General features: G+C 39.5%; 1 protein-coding gene and 1 pseudogene across 2 annotated transcripts in view; both read left to right on the forward strand.

The window, feature by feature from the left end:
* The window catches only part of LOC138059364 (integrator complex subunit 15-like), a 16567-nt gene extending 5631 nt beyond the window's left edge, over positions 1–10936 (forward strand). Inside the window, exons 3-7 of one of the 2 annotated variants that reach the window (XM_068904953.1) lie at positions 3191–3286; positions 4039–4225; positions 6273–6845; positions 9193–9232; positions 10626–10936. In XM_068904953.1, the coding sequence (XP_068761054.1) occupies positions 3191–3286; positions 4039–4225; positions 6273–6845; positions 9193–9232; positions 10626–10668 (939 nt within the window). In that variant the 3' untranslated portion in view covers positions 10669–10936. Of the gene's footprint in view, positions 1–3190; positions 3287–4035; positions 4226–6272; positions 6846–9192; positions 9233–10625 lie in introns of both variants that reach the window. The other variant, XM_068904952.1, reaches the window with a different exon arrangement.
* A 2731-nt stretch (positions 10937–13667) lies between these two features.
* Positions 13668–16991, forward strand: LOC138059363 (sodium/potassium/calcium exchanger 3 pseudogene; annotated as a pseudogene).
* Positions 16992–20989: the final 3998 nt, after the last annotated feature.

Here is a 20989-nt window from a genome sequence, read left to right on the forward strand (position 1 = left end):
TATTATTATAATACTTATATTATACAATATGTAATCCACATATTTAAACCTTTCTTATCTTTGTAAAATTTAAAGTAGGTGTACAGTCTGTTTTATAGATGTGTTACCCACAATGTTGAAAATGTTAAATGAACAAAAGAAATCAAAATACCACATTCAGTATTCTATTCATTGACATGTATTTAATGATCTCAGTATTTCCCTTGTCCCTCTGTCCCCCCCCCCCCCCCCCCCCCTTCCTTCCCAACTGGCTGAGAGATGAAGCACGCTGCCCAGCCCAATATACATGTGGCGTTCACTAGATTAGTGACAAAGGGATTTTTCATGAGGAGGGAGGGAATTGTATGCATTATTATAAAATTAATATGGTGAAATTGACAACAACGGCAACAGTTTAATGCATTATTTGTATATGTTATTTTATTTCTAGAAAAATTGAGAGTAAATGGCCAAGATCTAGGTTACATGACTTTGTATATATTTTGTATATATATGAACATGCTAGAAACGAATTTGGGCCATGAAAGGCCCTAAACCACAGTTAATTACCATTTTGGTAATATTATAACTTCTGAAGATTTTTAATATAATGGAAGTTGTTTCATGTTTGTTGCTCTCTCAATCATTACTCCCATGATTTTTAGAAGTAAATCAAACAAAATACTAGTTCGTTGCATTGTTCGTGATTTTGTCGGTTGTTACCCCAACATTCAACTGTAGTTTGTTTTGCTTCAGCGGCCACGTTTGTGTTAACGAGCACGTTGGCTTCATTCAATAGCTTTTTACCAAGAACAATGGTTTCATTTAGCTTTTTCGGAAGAACAGTGACTTCGTGTATTTTGAATTGTGTTACTGATCGAAATGTTGGTCAGCATGAACACAGCGGTCCCTGTGAGATCAAAACTAAGTGTAATGAACTCACAAATCTTCACGGTAAAGACTGGTTCTAAAAAAAAAAAAAGAATTGAAGGGTGTTATAGAACACAATCTGTAACATCATCGCATCACACATCCGCCATTGTTTACACAAGAAAGGCCACATTAATGATATTAAAACAAGCAACAGCCATCAAATTATAACGAAACACTTATCAACAAAGTTTCAGAAGGCATTTTTAACCTAAATCTTGTCATAAATCTTGTACCACACACTGCCAACTAGTCAGACAGTCAACCAGCGAGCCAGAAATCTTTCAGTTACATAGTGTTTTCGTTGCTAAGCAACGTAAATGCAAAATTGTCTGGATAGGAAAATGCAAGAGACAACATGTAGATGATGGAGATTGAAAAATAATGCTAAAACTTGCATGTAAATGCAGACTTCACAAAAAACCTCAGGTGCACCCTAGGAACTACGCAATGTGATTGCATCTCAAAATGACGTGCATTTCATTGTTTCGAGATTCTTAACAAGCAACCAAGCCTTTTTCAGGGCAACCAAATTAATGGGTTTAGTTGGCTGGCTTTTCAAATGAGGACAACCTGGATTTTTTTTAAATTTCGAGCACTGCTAACCTGCCAATGTTTTTTAAATTAAATGTGGCAGTGGTCATGCCTTTTACAGTGCATCTTCGTGTTTAAAAGTGTGATCAGAACATTTTAAAGGGATAATGTCACACTGTTTTTCGTACTGCACTGAAAATCCAATGGACAGTCTGTTCTGTTGATGGCAGCCACAAAAACTAATAAAAGTAAAACTGATCCCTTTGAATTTATGCACAGAATATCTTTGCCTGCTTTTGGCAAAAAATGGCCAAGAAAGAGTTGCGTTCAAACTTGAAAACGCGAGGTGAACATTTATTTCAAGTTTTTGGCTGACCTTTTTTGTATACCCATAAAATTAATTCACTTGGATTGTGTAACAATATAATTGTTGAAAGGATTGAAAGCCACCGAGGTGTTAAAAAAATGAACTTCAAGTTTATCGAATATTGAGCCGAAACGGTGACAAAACTAGGCATGACAGTGGCCTTTTCATGCATTTTTTTTGGAGTTCATATTATACTGTACACTGTATATATATTATTAATTTTGTCTTGCACATAATTATATTTCGTAGAAGATTTTACATGGTGGCAAGAAGATATGAATTTTATGTTTGAGTGACATAAACATAAAATTCATATAATTTATCTTCAAGCTAACATGTAATTTTCTTTTTATTATTATGTGGACCATAAATATACATGGTAGAGATTGAAAAGCAGGCTTTAATGCAAATACTGAGTATTAATGCAACCAAAAATACCCATCTTGTCTCGTCACAACTTTATTCCTTGAAAATCGATAGATCATAATGTACAGCGTTTTATTTTTGGTGTTCTCATTCTCTTTTTGTTTGGAAAATACACTTATATCTTCGTCACTTACCCACAACAAATCTTGCAGCGGCCATTAAGCCTCACTTACACTAGCATTAGTTTTCCTTGACAACTTTTCCTTGGCAGTGTAAATGGAAAAATGTGACAATTTTTTCCTTGGCAAGTGAAAAAAAGTTGCTCAAAAACTGGCATGCTAGTTTTTGAACAAGGACACCTATTTGCTAGGACGATATTTGCTAGACAGTGTAAATTACTTGTCAAGAAAAACTTGATATATTTTCCATTTATGTTACCAAGGAAAACTTGTCAAGGAAAAATGTGTCAAAGAGAACTTGGTAGTGTGTACAGTCCCGAGAGGGAAGTTTTCCTTGACAAGTGGACTTGTCAAGGAAAACTTGCTAGACAGTGTAAATGAGGCTTAAATTCCAAACAATGAACAAACCAAGTTCATTCAGCTAAGTTTGAAAAGGCGGGAATCGTGACATTGTTGTTCAGTGTGACCACTTGTGTCACGTATCAAAAATACGCCACTCATTTCCCGGATATAATGGTTGTATTGATTCAACAAGTCAGTGTTTTAGTTCCCGGTAAAATACTCCCATCCATGTAATAATAATTTATTGTATACTTGCCCTCTTTTTGTCCTAAGTGCATCAGTCCTAGAAGTACAAGACTTAATCTAGTTTGGTGAAAAAGTTATCCATCATTATTTTGTTGTTCAAAATCTTGATTTGAGGAGTTGAAACTAAGTCGCATACAGTGTAGGAGGGTAATACATGTAGGTTCAGCCCTTTTTATGCTAGGCTTTGACAGTGAGCATCATATGAAACTTTGCAGAATGATGGAGAGTTTTGAATTTAATTGTATAGGTTGAGCAAAAGGTTGAAATTCTCACCAAACTGGTTTCTATGGCTGTAGCACTTCACTGTGATCATTTGCTGGAAGCTATGGCTGTTTGGATGCAGGTGCGTAAACCCTGCTCTATCAGAGAGAGGGGGCCTAGGAGAATAAGGGACAGGAGGGGTATGTGACACAGATTATGAAAAAGTGGGAAATAGAATTTACGTGTAAGTGGGCAGGAAATTAACTGAAATGCAAGGCTCTTCTTGACTTCATTTCTAATTCCTTATGGGAGAAATTTACAAACAAAATCCAAGCATTTTACTGACTTTGTATTTTACTGCATTTTATTATCTTTTGAGGCTTACTGTGAAAAACTCGAAAAAACCTTAACACTAGAAATATTTATGAAATGTAATTTTGTTTCAAGTAAAAAGCAGGCACGGCAAAAGTGAACGTCAACCATTACTGGTAATAATTAGTTTGTGGTTTTATGTCACTTCTGATTGTTTGCTGCACAAAGGAAAACGTCAAAATCAAATCAAAGTGTTCACAGTTTTGGGATTTTCACAACTGCAAGAGTATGTTTTACATTCTATACATTTATTCATGCTGAAGCCAACTTAAGGAACTGAAGGAACTGTGATTCCTGTCAAGGTGGTTAGGTTTCAGTCAAGATAACTTTCGTAAAAAAAGAAATAAGTTTGTAATTTGTCTGATCTACATGTAGACTGTGGGCTGAAATGACATACATTGTACGTCCTTGCAAAGATAAGAAGATTTCCAACACAGTAAAGTGAAATAATAATAATCTATTAATGGGAGATTGACATTCTTTCTTCCAATGCTCATGGTAATTTTTTTTTGCACTCAGCAGAGACACCATCACAGACCTGGTATTGTTCTGAAAGTTACATCTTCCATAGTTGAAGATTACACTTGCCTGGTGCCTGCATCACTGCCTTTCCTTCAAAGCCTTGCTTCTCACTCACCATTGATGGCATGTCAGTTGATGATTGCTCTCATCAGTTTGTATCCTGTGGTAGCAGATGATAAACAAAAAGGTCAGTTTACATATATTAAAGTTAGTCAGTTTTCCATATTCATTTTTTGACTTGCCTGGTGCTTGGGCAGAGCAGTGCAATAATAATAATAATAATAATAATAATAATAATAATAATAATAATAATAATACTTTATTAAACGCCACTCTTGCAGAAATAAGACTCCTGAATTACGGTGGTGGGTCATATATACCTTACTGGAAACGTGCAGTTACAAAATTATGAAATCTCTCGGTGTGGCCTTTTAACTTGCTCATAGCGCTGCTGACCTAAACGCAATTGATAGCCATGCTTAATAGTGCACCAGTTCGTGAGGATATAGCTGAGAGGAGGTGATGTCCTAGCCTTCGATATGAATTTAGCGCAAATGGCATCGCGGCGGTCAGCGAGGGATGCAAGCCCAGCACTGCAAAGGGCCGTGTTATAATGTTTGTCAAATTTGGATTGTTCATAAATTATGCATGTAATGGGTGTGACTTCTTGTATGATCCTCCTCCATGGAGGCTTAAGTCTCAGTCAGTTTTGAGTTTGGTTTTCTAAAGTTTGTGGGAAATGTTTTCATTGATGACTCAGAGATTCGAGGAGTCGAAACTATGGCTCTTGATAGGCTCTTTCATTCAATTGAAATTTATTGTGATCATTATATCCTACTGTTCATAGACCTTACTCCTTTCAGCCCTGAGCCCATTGAAGAGTAAAATCATCTGGCATTAGACAGAGTAGAATCTACATGTATAAGTGTCTCTATTGGGAGTGAAAGAGTTATTTCTCTTTGTGATCTCACCCAGCCACCAAAGCAATGTATGAAAGAGGACCAGCAACACTTTCACTCTTTAGTCAGTGGCTTGGTTCCTTGGAGACCCTTGCCACCACTGATTATGAAATAAGTGTTGTGAGATGCCCAGGGCCTTCATGAGGTTTCTGGTCTTTAGGACACCAGGGGCCCATTTCTCGAAAGTCCCGAAAGTTTACGGACCATTTTCGGGTGTCACAATTCCCTTTGTATCTAAATAACGGAGAGGATTTCAGTTGTCAAACTTCACAGTCATTTTTCTTTTTGTTACCTTGAAAATATGTCAAAAGATCGCCTTTCCAAAACAAACTGTTGGCATTTTCACTATTGGCTTTTCAAGCCCTCAAAGGTTTCAGGACTTTCAAGAAATGGGTCCCAGGGAGTCTAACCGTTTGACAGATAGCCAAAACGTACCTTTGTTGTTTCTCAACACCCTTATTGTTGTGTGGGGAATTTATCAAACTGTCATCAACCGAGAGATGGTCATTACTAGTTGCTCTGGCGTATGATTGTGTCAAAGTGAATCCACGCTGTGGAAATTCACCATTGACAATCAATTGCTTTTCTCTTTGAAAGAAGAAGCCATTTTTATGTTTGAGGGACAGGGAAGTGCTATCAGTGTGTATGATTAGACAACAATTGTGAAAAAAATAATGACAATCTCATGCCGAGGGGGGGGGGGGGGACTCCCATATAGAAAGGGGCAGGGGTGCTTGTCGTCTCGCTTAGCGATAGGAGTGTAAATTTCGGATTTTGGTCTCACTTAGGGTGTTATGGGCAAAACGCAATTATATGTAGCCATGAAGGTCTCCTTTAGGTTTGCCCCCAAAGAAATATAGAAGTGTATTAATTCTTTTTATTTACTCAACTGATTCATGTAACCTGTAAAAAGGCCTCTTTTAGGGGTCAAAATAACCTGTGCCACGCCCAGATTAGTCTCCTTTAAGGGTTTAATTCAAAATTTCCAACCAGCATCCCTCCCCTTTTTATATGGGATATCATAGTACTGATTTTATACATGTAATACTTGAAAACAATGTTTAGTTTCGATGATTTGAAATTTCTTGGCTATGATTCCCCATTACAGGAACCCATCACATTAGCACAATCTAACTAACGTGTTGGTCAACTTATGCTGCATTTCCAATCATGGAAACGGTTTCCCAGTCTTGGGGCTGACAGGCCAGTGTATAAGCCCCCTGGATATTTTTGGCATCCACCTTCTTTATAATAGAGGCAGTTGTCTTGTTCTAGGTGACGAATCTTCAGCCAACACGAAACTTCCTCCGACAACAATACTAAAAGTGGTGGCTTCATGGATCAGCAAAACTCCTGATTTGTGTTTAATAACTTGCTCCTCGTCACTATTGACAGCTGGGCGCTTGCGTGGATCGGTTTTGATTCCGGAGTCTACCTCACTCCCCACGGGTCCTTTATTGGGCCTCTTGCGCTGGGTGGTTCTAATGCCACTATCAAGTGACTATGCCGGGAGTAACAGACACACTCAGCATGAAACAAGATTACTGTACTCCCAGCTCCACTTAGCGATAATTCAAGCCTTCTTACTGGCCAGTAAAAACGAGGAAAATCCTCAAGATGAAATGGAGTTGGAACCCGGAGAAGTGATGGATGAATCGGATTCTCGACATCTCATCAAGGGAACAGATTTGAAAGAAATGAGCCAGGATATGAAGAAACTAATTGACAAGTTCAGGACATTAGACCTCAACAATGGAATCATAGACCAACAAGTTCAACTTTCCCTGGATCGATTTGCGCAAACTCTGCAAGTTGCTATAGCAACTGGATGTCTTTCTGCAACCAAAGGTGAGAGGAGGTGTAAATTATAATGACAGACTGCTAGTCCAGAAAGAATCGTAGTATAAATAGCACCGATGACATAGTATTTGATAAAAAGGCAAAGTGACAGCAAAGCGACAAAAACCTCAGCTCTCGACTTTTTGTTATATGCAAGGTCGAAGTCCGGCGAGGCTGTGCCTGGTTTTCCCAAAGGGAACAACTGGGCAACATAGCAATTAATTTTTCATGCAGTGCAATGGATCATCTTATCAAACCAGCTGATAAAGGGAAATGAACCAACCTAAGGAAGATTTGTGAGCTGACTTCGTTCTTATAGGGTCCTCTCTCTTCCTCCCTCGAAAAACTACTCTGGTTGCGGCTGGTTACGTGCCTATGAGTACAAAGGAAATGCACACGGAGGGTGGGTCCTCGACTTAATTTTGTCAACAGTACTTTTTTCCATCTAGGGAAGGGCGAAACAAATTGTTTTTCTTTTCCAAATGGCGCCCACGTTCTTAATTTAGACTTCAAGTTGTACTGCTTTCGGGTGATACAAACTTGATATAAAAATTAAAACAAGTAATTGTCTGAAAGCGATATATTTTAGGAAAGGTGCAGAGCCACAAGAAGATAATTACTTTGTTTGAGATTAAGAGACATTCTCTCGCCACGCGATGTTTCATTTACACTCCCTACTGAGCTCAGTGGATGAGTTCAGTGGAGACAAAAATTTAACTGCCCCTTCCTTCATTTATTTTTCTGAAATGTGCAGAGATTTAGCAGACATGTGACCGGCCTCAACCAGGGTACCTTCTCGAGGGAGGAAGTTAGCGTTAGCCCTTCGCTCGAAACGTGATCTCGCTAATTTTTCAGGGTGATTTACTGTGGCAGCTATCGTAACGTATGACTGAGTGGAAGGGCTGGACGGAAAAATATTTGGCCCGAGGTCATAGCGCACGGACTGAGCGCAGTGTGTGGTTCTGAGTTGTGACAGTTATTGGAGTGTTCAGTTATACGCGCTTTAGCTTTGGCGTTGTTTCACCGACAAAGTTTTCTCCGCATGAGCATTCTCCTTCGTGGATGAAACGAGACTTTGGATTTTCGGGTGCATGTGAAAATAAATATTATGTGTGCCACGTAATGGCATAGTGCTGTTCAGTCGTTGCGTGGGTTTTTAAAGGGGCTTTGCCACGAAATTTATAGCCAAATTCAGCGACTGGAAACTGGCAACCAAATCAAGCGAAACATAAAAACAACTATTTAGAACATTGCTTAAACAAAACAGCAAATACAAAAGGAAGAAGGGATGGGCAAAACTGAAGAAGATTAAAATGGATTGTGATTGGAGTTTTTGAAAACTGTTCAGCTTAACAGTTTTTCAAAGTTGATCTCTGTTGTTTGTAACCTTAATTATGCATGCTCGACAGACATTAATTCGTCACGAAGCTTTGGTTTGTGTCGTTTAAGAGTAATTACTGAGTTAACGTTGATTGAATGAATATGTTATGTGAATTGACCACTCCCCTGGGGGCTTTTCAGGGTCAATGAAGAACACTTTGCTGGGGACTTTGCCAGACTACTTTTATGGCGCAAATGGCAGCCGTGCAAGAACATTGTTCTCGGTTTTGAAGGTTTAAGGTTTCATAACCAGTTCCTCGATGAACTATGCTTGAACGAAATAATTGAAAGACCACCAAACCGGGGACTACGTCCCCACTCTTCTTGAACAACGTTAAGTTGCAGAGCGAGAAGGGGCGAGCGAATGGTAAAGGACACAAAATGAACTGCACTGCTGTAACACAGCTACTTTAACTAGACAGTAGTTTAGCCAAGTATTTCATTCCCGAGCAGCCGAGGAGAAACGAAGATAACAAAGAGGTTTTGTATAACAACTAGGCCCGGGTTGTTCAAGCATGGTTAGCACTAACCAGCATTAAATACCATGGAAACATATTGGTTTTGATACCTCTTAACCAACGGTTTGCGCTAACCAGGCTTCGAGCAACCGGCCCCAGAACGAAAGTACAACACGTTACAATTTTTCTGGATAGCGGCGCGCGAGAAATTTGAGAACGAGTGTGAGCGATTCTGAAGTTCATTTATTTTGAAGAAAACGCCATCTTTGACAAAAAAAGTGAACAAATTTGATTGATAAGAGTATGTCATTTGGTTTAGTGGAGGCTCTCTTCAACAACTGTATACGAGTGACTATTTTGAAGATAAAGAGCTTACTTTTGGCTGGAAAACTCTGGTTTTTTTGGAAATATCAATCTAAAATGAACTCTGTTAAAACGCTAGAATTCTCTTGGGATTAAAACAGTTTTCAGTGATGTTCTCTTTTGAGAAAATTGCTTACTCTTTTGTGCTTTTTTAGATGAATTGTTCTCCGTGTACAAGCTTTTACCAGTTAACAGGTTAGCATTTTTCACACTCACTTTTGACTGAATTCTAAGGTCTTATACACATTACATTAGGGCCGTTTATACAAGAGAAAATAAGCCGCGGCGTACATATTACGCGAAAGGAACTATTCATACGAGTAAAAACTCCCAGGCCAGGATAAGCCGCGGCTTGAGAAAACCGTGAACGTAGATTTTGTACCATTTATATACGGGGTGTTCGCGTCTTATCTAAGCCGCGGCCAGAGTAAGCCGTGGCTTGTTTTCTCGCGTATAAACGGTTCTTAAAAAACCTATGACTAGCCGTCGCCCGTACCGGACGTTAACGTCCACGTTTAGGTATAAGGAGTTTAAGCAACGACTGCGGCAACGACACCAGGGAGTTTAAGAAACGACGACGGCTATAAGGCAACGACAACGCCAAAAAGTAGTGGTGGAAGCCTTCCGCCCAGACACCAGCTTTCGCGCGGCCAAGTTTCGCGCGGCCTGTTTTTTTCGCTCCGCTCTCGACGGATTATAAGAAAACAAAGAGACTGCTCGTAGTCTATTGGTTAAAAGAACCAAAATGATCGTTCTGCATTTCTCTCCCGTTCTCGTCAAAACTACCACGTGAAATGACCAAATTTATGATTTTCACGACAACGTGGACAATGTACAGTGAATCTTCCAGCCTCACTCTTTACTTGAAATCTGTCCGTACCAATCCAGTTAAAGGACACTTCACCCATATTGTATATTATAAACAAGATGGAATAATCATAGAATAGCTCAAACTTATATTTTAAAGTGACGTTTTCGCCGCAGTAGTCGTCGCGGTTTCTCCCTGCGTCTCTCCCTGACGACAACGTCAAAGCCACGAAGCAAAAATTTCATTGGTTAGAAAAAGAAAAATATTCGTGCTGCACGTGCGGCAGGCATTTCAGTGCATTTCTTTGCCGTGCTCCACAAAACAGCAACGTGAAATCATCAAATTTTTGGTTTTGACCACAACTTGAGCGTTCAACAATGAACCATTCAGTTTCTATCTTTACTTGAAAACCCTTCTTACCCATCAACTTACAGGATAGTTCGCCTGTATGGTAAAAATTGCGCTGGTAAAAGGCAAAAATCGGGAAGTACTTAATCTAGCGCTAAGTTATAATTTGGCGTGACGTTTTTGTTGACTTTACTGTTGTCCTTGCTTAAACACCCTTATTTCTTACGTCTTTTGTTACAAACTGAGAAAACGAGGCTTAGTCACATGATTATTAGGAGACCTTTTTTTAACGCTAGTGGATACATTTTGTCTTTTTTCATTCCCATTTGTCTGCAGAAAGCGATGTGCCTCAAGAAATGAAAAGGACTTGTCAAATTTAGCTACCTCCGCAATTTATATTCTAATTAAGGTGCTTTGTTTTCCTTTTCCTAGGTTGCTCACCACTGTTATTGGAAGCCTGGGAACCAGTCACTGATTACTGAGTGAGTGACTTGTTGGGTCTCATGGATGTCCAGTGAGCAGCTAAAAGCGATGTACTTGACAATCCAAGCGAACATTTTTATGCATTCTTTCTGATCTCCTGTGCCGTGATACTGCTTCAAAAAGTACTTTGTGTCTTGTTATCTACTTATTCCTGTACATATATGTCCAAGCAACAGTTTTTTCCAGATGAAGTATAATCCTCCATATAGATTACTCTGTCCCAGGACTTGTGGTAGCAAATAAAAAGAAACATAGTAAAAGCAGCACCTGGACAGGACTTGAATCCGGAGCACCCACTTTGAAGGAACTGTTTTTATCCACTTCACCACTAAAGATCAACTGGCTAAAATATGCGCCGATTATTTACCAAAACTAATTAGTATATATTTAAAATCATTGCTGAATTATGGTTAGGTCTAAAGCTTGATTTTAAAATGGTTAGCTTTCTCTTGAAGTTTGGTAACCGACATTTTTCACTGTGTACGCTTGCTTCTTAGCGGGAGTTAATACACGTTTACAGCGGCACTTTTGGAAGAAAAAACTACTGACATTCACAACCTCGCAGTTAACGATGTGGTAGTCGTGTGGTTAAGTGAATTCTTTATTTTCGAATTCCCCATAATACACTTTGTTTGCCTCCCAAATTTTGCATAAACTATTGTTTTCAAATGCTCTTGGGGACACTGCATATTTCCAAGAGTATTTGAAAACAATGGTTTATGCAAAATTTGGGGGGCAAACAAAGTGTATTATGGGGAATTCGAAAATAGAGAATGGGTAATTAATCACACGTTCCTAGGTTCGAGTCCTGCGAGTCCAGACATTGGAGTTTTGCTTTTAAAAGAAATATGCCCATTTCCCATGATCCCTATCAAGCTTTCATTGTCCAAAATGAACGATAATACTTCACTTGGAAGAAATTGACAATTAAGAATAATCCTTCAATTGAGGGAGAGACTTGGTTGGTCCAAGTCGTGTCAAGGGGCTTAACATCGTCCCCAGGGTCTTTGGGATGGGGAGATGAAAAACCCTGGAAAAGAGGTTGCAATAGGGTTTGATTCCGAGCAATGCTATGCAATAAAATGCTGTGAAATGATTTGAAAATTGAAGAGACCTCATTCCAAAAGCCTTCCTCCTCAGCGTCTCTCGTAAAATAAGGAACTGTGTTGCAGTCTCTACTTCAGTATTTATTTCAGACAGATGCAGTTATGTCTAACATTGCTCGAAACTACTAGCCTTCGAAGGTAGCGGATATTTTTCTCTCGGGGTTGTGAAGGTCAAAACTGTTCGTTACTATACCACTCGCGGCCAAGACACAAGACAAAAATAATCCCACAATAAAATATTCCCTGAGATACTCAGGCTTACAAATTTCACGATTTTTTGTTAATTTCCGACCAACATCCGCAACCCCAGTGATTTTTTTTTCTCATTTTTTCAGTTTTTCACGTCTTATTTGTCTACCACTTTCGTCCGGAATAGTACACTGTTTTTAAAAAGTTGTCCTTTTGGATTGTCACGCAACCTTCCCAAACGTTGCGTTACATACTAAAAGGAGCTGCTATAAGGAGTGATATAATAACGCCCTTTTTGACAGCAGAAAATTTGCGTAATGTGGATACGGCTGAAGAGATTAAAATTGCAAAACCTACAAATAGGCCAATATCACCAATTTAAATAAGCTGCATGATCACGACTACTGAAAAGAGGCTGCGGATTCACAAGAACCTTCTGATATTGCAGAATTACGACAGAGTGATCGAAAAGAGGTTGAACTCTGAAAAACCAGCCTTGCCGCCAAACATGTTGTTTTTCAAACAAACTCTGGGTTTTGCGTACGCAGTTACTCAAGTGGAAAGAGCCCGTTATTTCATTTCACTTGACTAACCTGTCATTTCAATAGGTCTGTTACAAACTCAAAGTGCCGATTCGTTTTTCTCGACTCCTGCGTTCGCAGGACTGCTCTCTCGCCATTTGTACTAAGCATTTATTATGCTACCGTACTTTCAACAACAGCCTATTAAGTAGCGTAAGATATTCATTTTTCTTCCATTGACGTCAAGTGTGGCTTTTGATTCTCATTTAATTTCCTTTACAAGTGTTTTACGTCTTTGTATATTTCTGAATAGAATTTTAAGGCACGAGTTACGTGCTACAGCGCTTAACTGTACATTTTGATTATTTTTAAAAGGGCCTATACCACCAATTAGCATATAAATATTTTCGTGGTATCATCAAAGTGAGAGGAAGTTTGGCCTAATGATTAGGCGATGGGTTTACTGGATTTTTCGGATCCCCCACAAACTTCGACACACTATGTTAATACATAGCTTTCTGTTTAATTAGATTTCTGTTTACGGTTCCAGTTGGGTTTCTTTAACATATAAACTGAAAAGTAACTCTCTAAATACATTGTACACGTCCCCAACAAGTTTCAAATGTTAAAATACTGCTCTTTTTGAAAAGGAAATTCATCACTTGATTTTATTATAATTTTTGCGGTTTTGTGCGTTATTATACCACTGCTATTTTAGGTGCAAAATTATCACAGCGCTGCGTCAAAAAAGGTGGGAAGCATTACTCGCCAAACTGTCAACTAGTTTCAGAGTTTAAAGACAGTACTGTCTGGCGCATTTTCCTTAACAAGGAAGTAACACAGGAGTGTTACGAGAAACTCATATATTTGTCTCCAAGATATTGAGGGTATATTCTTGATCGCAAAAGCCCTCAAGCTATATTTTAATTTGTTTTATTTGTAATCTTCGAAAAGCAAGGTTCGTGGAATTGCCCTTGCACACGATGATTAATTGTAAGGCTGTAGCTCTGGCATCAAACGTTCTTTGGCCAGCGCATCTCTAACCTGGTTATTAAATTTTGTTCTCTATCTTTCAAAATACAATGTATTTCTAGAATTTCAGTGGGCAAAAGTGAAAACCAGGTCGCGAAATATTAAAGCTTGCGAAGATTGAGGGAATGGAAACATTTGTGCGAGAGACGTTGTTTTCGTATTCGAAGGCTTCTTTTCGTTGTATTAACAAAACAATAGCCCTTTCTTTTTAGCCATTGTTTATACGTTAATTTTTTCTTTTGTGTTTGTCTTTTTGCATATTCATCGCATGTCAAATAATGATTGTGTATACACAGGGAAAGGGGAAACTGAGACTCTAATCAGAATGAAACAAGATAAGAAGTTTCTTGCCCGTGTTGGGATACTTTTTCTTGTTACTGGCTTCGTCTTCCCAAGTTTGTTCTTCAGATCAATCAGACATGTATTTCAACAGAAAAACAATCGCGATGCTACTTTTAATCGAGCGAGGAGATCAGTCGAGCTTTCAGAAAACCGAAGCACAATACATCAACGAATGGAAGTACAGCTGAAAGTGATGTCGGTGGAGCATCCACCGCAGAACTGCGTCAAACCGTCCATTGATGAATTTCCCGGTGATTTCATGACACAGTACCAGCGGCAGAAGCAAGGCGGCGTTGTTTTTCATTTCCTTTTAGCGACATACATGTTCGGTGGTCTCGCGTTGGTATGCGATGATTACTTCGTTCCTACGCTTGAAAAGATCACCGACAAATTACACATGCACTCTAATGTTGCTGGTGCCACGTTCATGGCCGCGGGAAGCTCTGCTCCTGAATTATTTACCTCTGTCATCGGTGTTTTTATTACAAAGAGCGACATTGGTATCGGGACTATCGTTGGTTCGGCGGTGTTTAATATTCTTTTTATCGTTGGGGTATGTGGGCTGTTCGCTGGGTCCACACTTCGTTTGTCACAATGGCCTCTGACGCGTGACTCGGTGTGTTATTTGCTAAGCATAGCTGCGCTGGTCGCCATTTCGCACGACAAGCAAGTCCATTGGTATGAGGCATTGGTGTTGGTCGTCATGTACTTGATGTACGTCGTTGTTATGTACTACAACCAAGCCCTGGAAGGCTACTTTCAGAAACTGACTGGATACCATCAAGAAACCCCAGACATTGAACTAAATGCCAATAACAGGGAGGAGGCAAAAGAACGTGATAACAACGTAAACGAGGAAGATCAGGAGGTTGAAATTATTAACCAAAACAATTCACCTTTTTCTATTCCTCAGGGCCTTGTGTCACGCATCTTGTGGTTCGTGGCGTTACCCCTAAGCTGCTTGTTTTATGTTACAATTCCTGACTGTCGTAAGAACAGGTGGGAGAAATGGTTCCTTGTCTCCTTTTTTGCATCCGTGATTTGGATTGCAGTTCTCTCTTATGTCTTGGTTTGGATGGTGTCAATAATCGGCTTTACTCTCGGTATCCCAGAGGTCATCATGGGCTTGACCTTCATGGCAGCTGGGAGCAGTGTGCCCGATGGAATATCAAGCTTGATTGTTGCACGGCAAGGAGATGGTGATATGGCTGTATCTAACACAATAGGCAGCAATGTATTTGACATTTTATTATGTTTGGGACTCCCCTGGCTTCTTAAAACAACAATAGTTGACTTGGGAGGCTATGTTAGTGTTTTAAGTGGTAGCATCCTTTACACCTCGATATCTTTATTTGGTACAGTACTTGTCACTATTCTCTGTGTAGCAGTGAACAAATGGTATTTAAATAAGTGCTTTGGAACGATTTTTCTTTTGCTTTACGTAGCGTTTATTGCTGTTGCTACTCTTTTCGAGCTGAATCTCTTTGGAAATTTCAGCCTACCACCCTGCCACGAATGAAATAATTTTATCATGGACCTAACAAAAACTTAAATAGGAAACTGGCCCAGTTGTTCGAAGGGTGGATAGCGCTATCCGCTGGAAACACAATTGGTTTTCCCAGTGTTTATCCACTGGATAGGGATTTATCGAGGGGATAAAGACATCCACCTTTTGAACAACCGACGCCTGTCGGATAAATGTTATATACCCTGTGTAGCGGCAAGTATCAAAGGGGCCGTGAACTTTGAAAGCTATAAACCTTTGTGCGAAAAAGGTTGTCTGCCCTCAAAGAAGTTTTGTTGCCCAAATAGACATGAACTGTAGCATTAATTTTCATCTTGAACTGAGTTGGTAAACATTTCTTTGGCATAGATCTTTTTGCGGATTAATAGCCGTTTGTATATAATGTAAAGTCACGTCACGGCGGCCATCTTGGATGGCAAGAACAATAACCTGTGTCTCCGCTGGGAACGAAACTTTATTATTGTGCAAAATTGTATTATATTGCCATCCAACATGCCGGCCGTGTCACGTGGGTGCAAATCGAGAATAGGCCTTCATAACAGTTGGTGCGGAGCTGGCCTCATGTTAGCACCATGTACTAGATAAATCACCTCACCACTTGTAAGCGCTACCAAAGGCGGTGGTGTTCAGAAAATGGTGGTGTTCGGAAAGTGGTTATCTTATCGGTCCATAGCTGGATCTAAACTCAGGGTCTTAAAATCGATGATATCCGTCAAAGGCCTCAACAGTTTTCTCGGATAAGGACAATAAACTGCATGTTCCGTCTCACTGAACACCGTGACGTATTCGCAATCCCTGTTGAACGCTAAAGAACCCAACCCACTCCCTGTTACGGAAAGATTGGGCGACGAAGTCCCTGTTTTGTTTTAGTTTAGCCAGTTGCTCGGGTTGAAATCGTGGATTTCATTGTCCTATGATTAATGCTAAATGATTATGTATCACTTGCAATTTAAAGTTTTTGGCCCGCTTAACGTCAAGAGAAAGAGTTCCAAATTTTCTCAAAAGGTTAATTAGTTGGTATTTCCGAAGGGAGTCGATTTTACATTTTACCGGCTTAAAACAAGTTTCTTTTCTGGGCCCCCAGGGCAAAAATTAATGTTAATAATTTACACCAAAAGTGAATGGTGTTTTTAATGGTGGCAATATCCACATTTTAATTGAAGATATCTTAACTGTGGTTCACGTTTTTGTACATGGTGTCAATTAATACGCTATTTTCTTTCTTTTTCTTCATTATTTATATTGTACCAGTATCTGGGTTTCGTGTACGTAATACTGCGGACATTCCTTGGATTGGAATTCTACATTGGACCTCATATCCTATCATTATTGGCTCTCTGCAAAGAATAAAATAGGAAGTTGAAAGTAGTACCTTTCATAGAGACGAGATTGAAGGAGGTTATAAAATTAACGACTGTACTCAATCTTACTTTTTTAACTTCACGTACTAATAAGATGTTAGCTTAGTATCTTTTCTTTAACCTATTGATATCAACACAAGTTTCCGCAATCTCTGAATTGCCTTTTCAATTTAATTTCGGCGGAATTTGTATTTTCCATTTTCTATTGAGAAGTAAAGTTGTTGGTTTAGGTTTGTGGACTTCAGGGTGTGGTGTTTGTTAGACGGAACTACGGCCTTCGCTCCTACTAAAGAATAACTTAAAACCCGATAATTCTTGCAATCAAAATGTTCAGATAAGGTGCTTGAATCAAGGAACAACTAAAGTTACAGTTCACTGTGCAACTAGGTTGACAATCAGACCTAGTTTTTGTTTTGGTTGCGAATAGAGCAGTTTTCAAATTACTGTTGAAAGTAGTTGCGCGATTGCGATTGCAATTGCTATGCTTAGTGGTTGTTTTAAAATCTCGCGCCAGTTTATTAACCAATAAAAAGGAAAACCAAAAGCAATCGCGACTTACACGCGCAAGTCCACGCGCAATTGTTCCCGCGCTTTCAGCAACGTTCTTACTTGACCAAGATAGCCCATCGTCCACGGTCATCCGTAAGCTTGACCCAGGCTCCCATCGTCCAAGGGCATTCTAAGATGTGAAAACAAGTCATTTGAACCTCAGGGGGTTGGATCTTCGAAAAAGTGACGACGTTTACTCACTGGCTTAAAAGTTCAGCGTGTCAATGTAGGTTATTATACATGCAAAAACACGAGTTTAAAGGTCTGAAAGCCCGAAACTCGCATACTGCATAGTTATCCCAGAAGCACTCACGCATCACACAGAAAGTCAGCGACAACGTAGTCACGCATGCATTCTTAGCGAAAAAAGGTAAAGCCACGTTATTTAACGTCTACGGGTCTGGTATCAATGAAAGTCAACCGTGAGCCCTTTGCCCTCCTCCCACGGCCGACTGTGACCATTCCTGGGTAAATATGGAAGGTGCACAGACTGATATAGGGGAGGGAGTTGAGTCTCCCCTCAAAATCGTGGGCGTCCCAAGGAGTACAAAGTGCTGAGTCTATGGGAGAGAAAGTGTGACGAGAGGAGCACTTCATCCCCATTCCCAATTTTTATTGAAAATACACTACTGACTTTAGAGACTAAGTGCAAGAATTAACTAAAGAGATGTCATATCATTGTCTCAAGTTGAAACTTTTAAGTGAAAGGGATATCAATGGGAGGACGCAGAAAACGATTGTGACTCTTGGTAACTTGCATACAATAATAATGCCGTGAACTAATGGATAAGTTATATGTGTAACTGAAATGATTGACTGATACATACATACATACATACATACATACATACATACATACATACATACATACATACACGTTTATTGCGCTCCCTGAAAAGGGCTTTTCAGCAGCAATATTTAAATATATATTAAAAATCTTACATGAATTAAAAATAGAAAAAAATCTGATAAGATAAAAGCTAAAAAAATATAAATGCAACGCTTCACGATAAATTATTTACAAGCAGTTCACATACATTCTTTTTAAAAGTCCTCAGTGAAGAAGTTAACTTTAGATGAAGGGGGAGCGAGTTCCAAACTTTTGCCCCTCGAAAGGCAAATGATATCTAACAACATGGCACTTAATAAGGCTTTCTTGGCCAAAAAAACAATGAATAGATCATAAGTTCAGTTCACAAGAGGTTGCACGTGAAAATCACTGGACATAGGACAAAGCTCAAACTAGAGTTATCGATTAACTGAAATTTATTTTCGGTAATCAATAAATTATGATTTGATCGTGACATGTTTTTAGTTGATTTGCATACTGTTCCTTTTGGTATCATGGATACTTTTGACGACATAGATGACAAGCTCTTTGTGTTCGAGACACTTTTTACGGAGGTTCTCGATGAACATGCGCCGTTGAAGGAATTTCAAGTGCGGGGCAATCAAGTTCCTTAAATGACGGAGGAATGGCGTAAGGCGATATGCCACAGAAATAGGCTCTGGAAGATATTCGGAAGGGACAGAACAGACAGTAATTATGAACGTTACAAAACACAAAGAAACACATGCACTTCATTAAGGCTCAAAGCCACAAGGGAATTATTTTATAAAAAGGCGCAGATAGACAACCCAAAGGAATTTTGGAAGACATACTAGCTCTTACTACACTCTAGCAGCTCTAAACAAGCGAATGATATCACACTTATAGAAAAAGATGCTGTTTTCACTGACAAATGCCAAATAGCAGAGCTATTTAATGAGCACTTTGTGCACATTGCAGATGGTTGTTGAAGTTAATTTAAAGAGCGCGACCATGGAAAAAACTTTAGAAACCATCCAAGAATAAAAACCATTCGACTGAACAATAACCTGAAGCAAGAAAGCGATCGAGTCAGTTTTTACCCCCAAATAAGACGAAAGTAGAAGATTTGTTGTCAAGTATTGACGTACGAAAAGCTCGTGGTCATGACATGCTACCCCCGCGCTTAATAAAAGAATGTTAAGACGCCATAGCGGGGCCAGTTACAAAAATCCTCAACAATGCAATCGTACAAGGGCGTTATCCTTCAAGGCCTAAGGTGGAAAAATGGGTCAAATTACCCCTGTATTCAAAGAGGACAATGAGACAGATAAACTTAACTACAAGCCTGTAACCGTTCTGCTCTGTTTAAATAATATCTTTGAAAGGCTGCTCTCCATCCAGTTGCAAGCATTCTATCAGGGGTTATTATCGGACTATATCTCAGCATATAGACGACACCACAGTTGTGAAACATTGCTGCGGCTGACTGAAGATTGGAAAGCTAGCGGAGATAGGGAGGAACTGGTGGATGTAGTGTCAATGGATCTGTCAAAAGCTTTTGACACCATACCGCATGCGCTGTTGCTTGCCAAACTATCAGCCTATGGTGTCGCCTATGGTTTGAACGGCAGCGCTTGCGCGTTACTTGAGCGGCAAGATGCAGAGGGTGAAAGTTGGCGATGCATACTCTAGCTGGAAATCTGTAAGAAGAGGTGTACCATGACCACAAGGAAGTGTACTTGGACCGATGTTTTTCAGTATCTTCTTAAATGACCTTTTCTACGTCATCAAAGAAGTGACGCTTCATGCATATGCAGACGACGAGCAATTATATGACTCGGATTTTGATCCTATCGCCCTTGGCCCGCGTATGCATCGCGAAGTGCGGAAGGCAAATACCTGGGACACAGGAAACGGAATGATTTTCAACCCTAGCGAGCACCATGCCATGATTCTAGGATTTAATGCATGATCACTAGTTCTCTTTTACCTCTAAGGACTCGCTTGACCTCCTAGGAATGACTATCGATAGTCAATTAAATTTCGATAAGCAAGTCCCGCTTATTTGCAAAAAAGTCAACAATTAACTGAATGTTTCTGCCACATTTTCAGTATTAATGATGAAATGGTATATGAAATGAATCATATATGAACTGCGGATATGAAATCAAGTGAAGCTATGATCTTCGCAGTTATGAACACAATTTCTACAATTGCGTAGAGAAGCCTGAAAAATTCAGGACTTCAACGGTGTTTGAACCCGTGACCTCGCGATTCCGAGCGTCGCACCGGAATCGCGAGGTCACGCGGGTTCAAACCCCGTTGAAGTCCTGAATTTTTCAGGCTTCTCTACGCAATTGTAAAAATTGTGTTCATAACTGCGAAGATCATAGCTTCACTTGATTTTCAGTAGTGTTCTGTAGTATGGTACTTCTGTAGCTCTAGGAATTGCGAAAAACTTGGGTCCTTGAATAAGCGTGCACTGCGTGACTGTGGTTTTTAATGACAGGGAATCAACATACAGTCAGCTGTTAGATAGAGCAGCAGTTACATCACTTTACAATCTAAGAGTCATACAAAATATGTTAATCACGATTCATAAATGTATCCATATCAATTTTTACCCTGCGTATCTTAAAGGACATAATTATTAACGTTGCGCTCAACGGTCTACTCTCTTAGAGGAACTGATAGTATTGTCGCTGTGTAGACCTGCTTCCACTTCTTATGGTCTTCACTCTTTTAAGTATTTTGCTTGTAAAACTTGGAACTCTCCACCATGCAGAGATCATTAGAATGGATTCCACTCTGGCTGGTTTTAAACGTTTAATACGAACCATCTCCTTTCATAGCAAATGAATGAAGGGGGTAGTTTCT

This window comes from Montipora capricornis, chromosome 8 (assembly GCF_036669925.1).
Source record: "Montipora capricornis isolate CH-2021 chromosome 8, ASM3666992v2, whole genome shotgun sequence".
Taxonomy (NCBI): Eukaryota; Metazoa; Cnidaria; class Anthozoa; order Scleractinia; family Acroporidae; genus Montipora; species Montipora capricornis.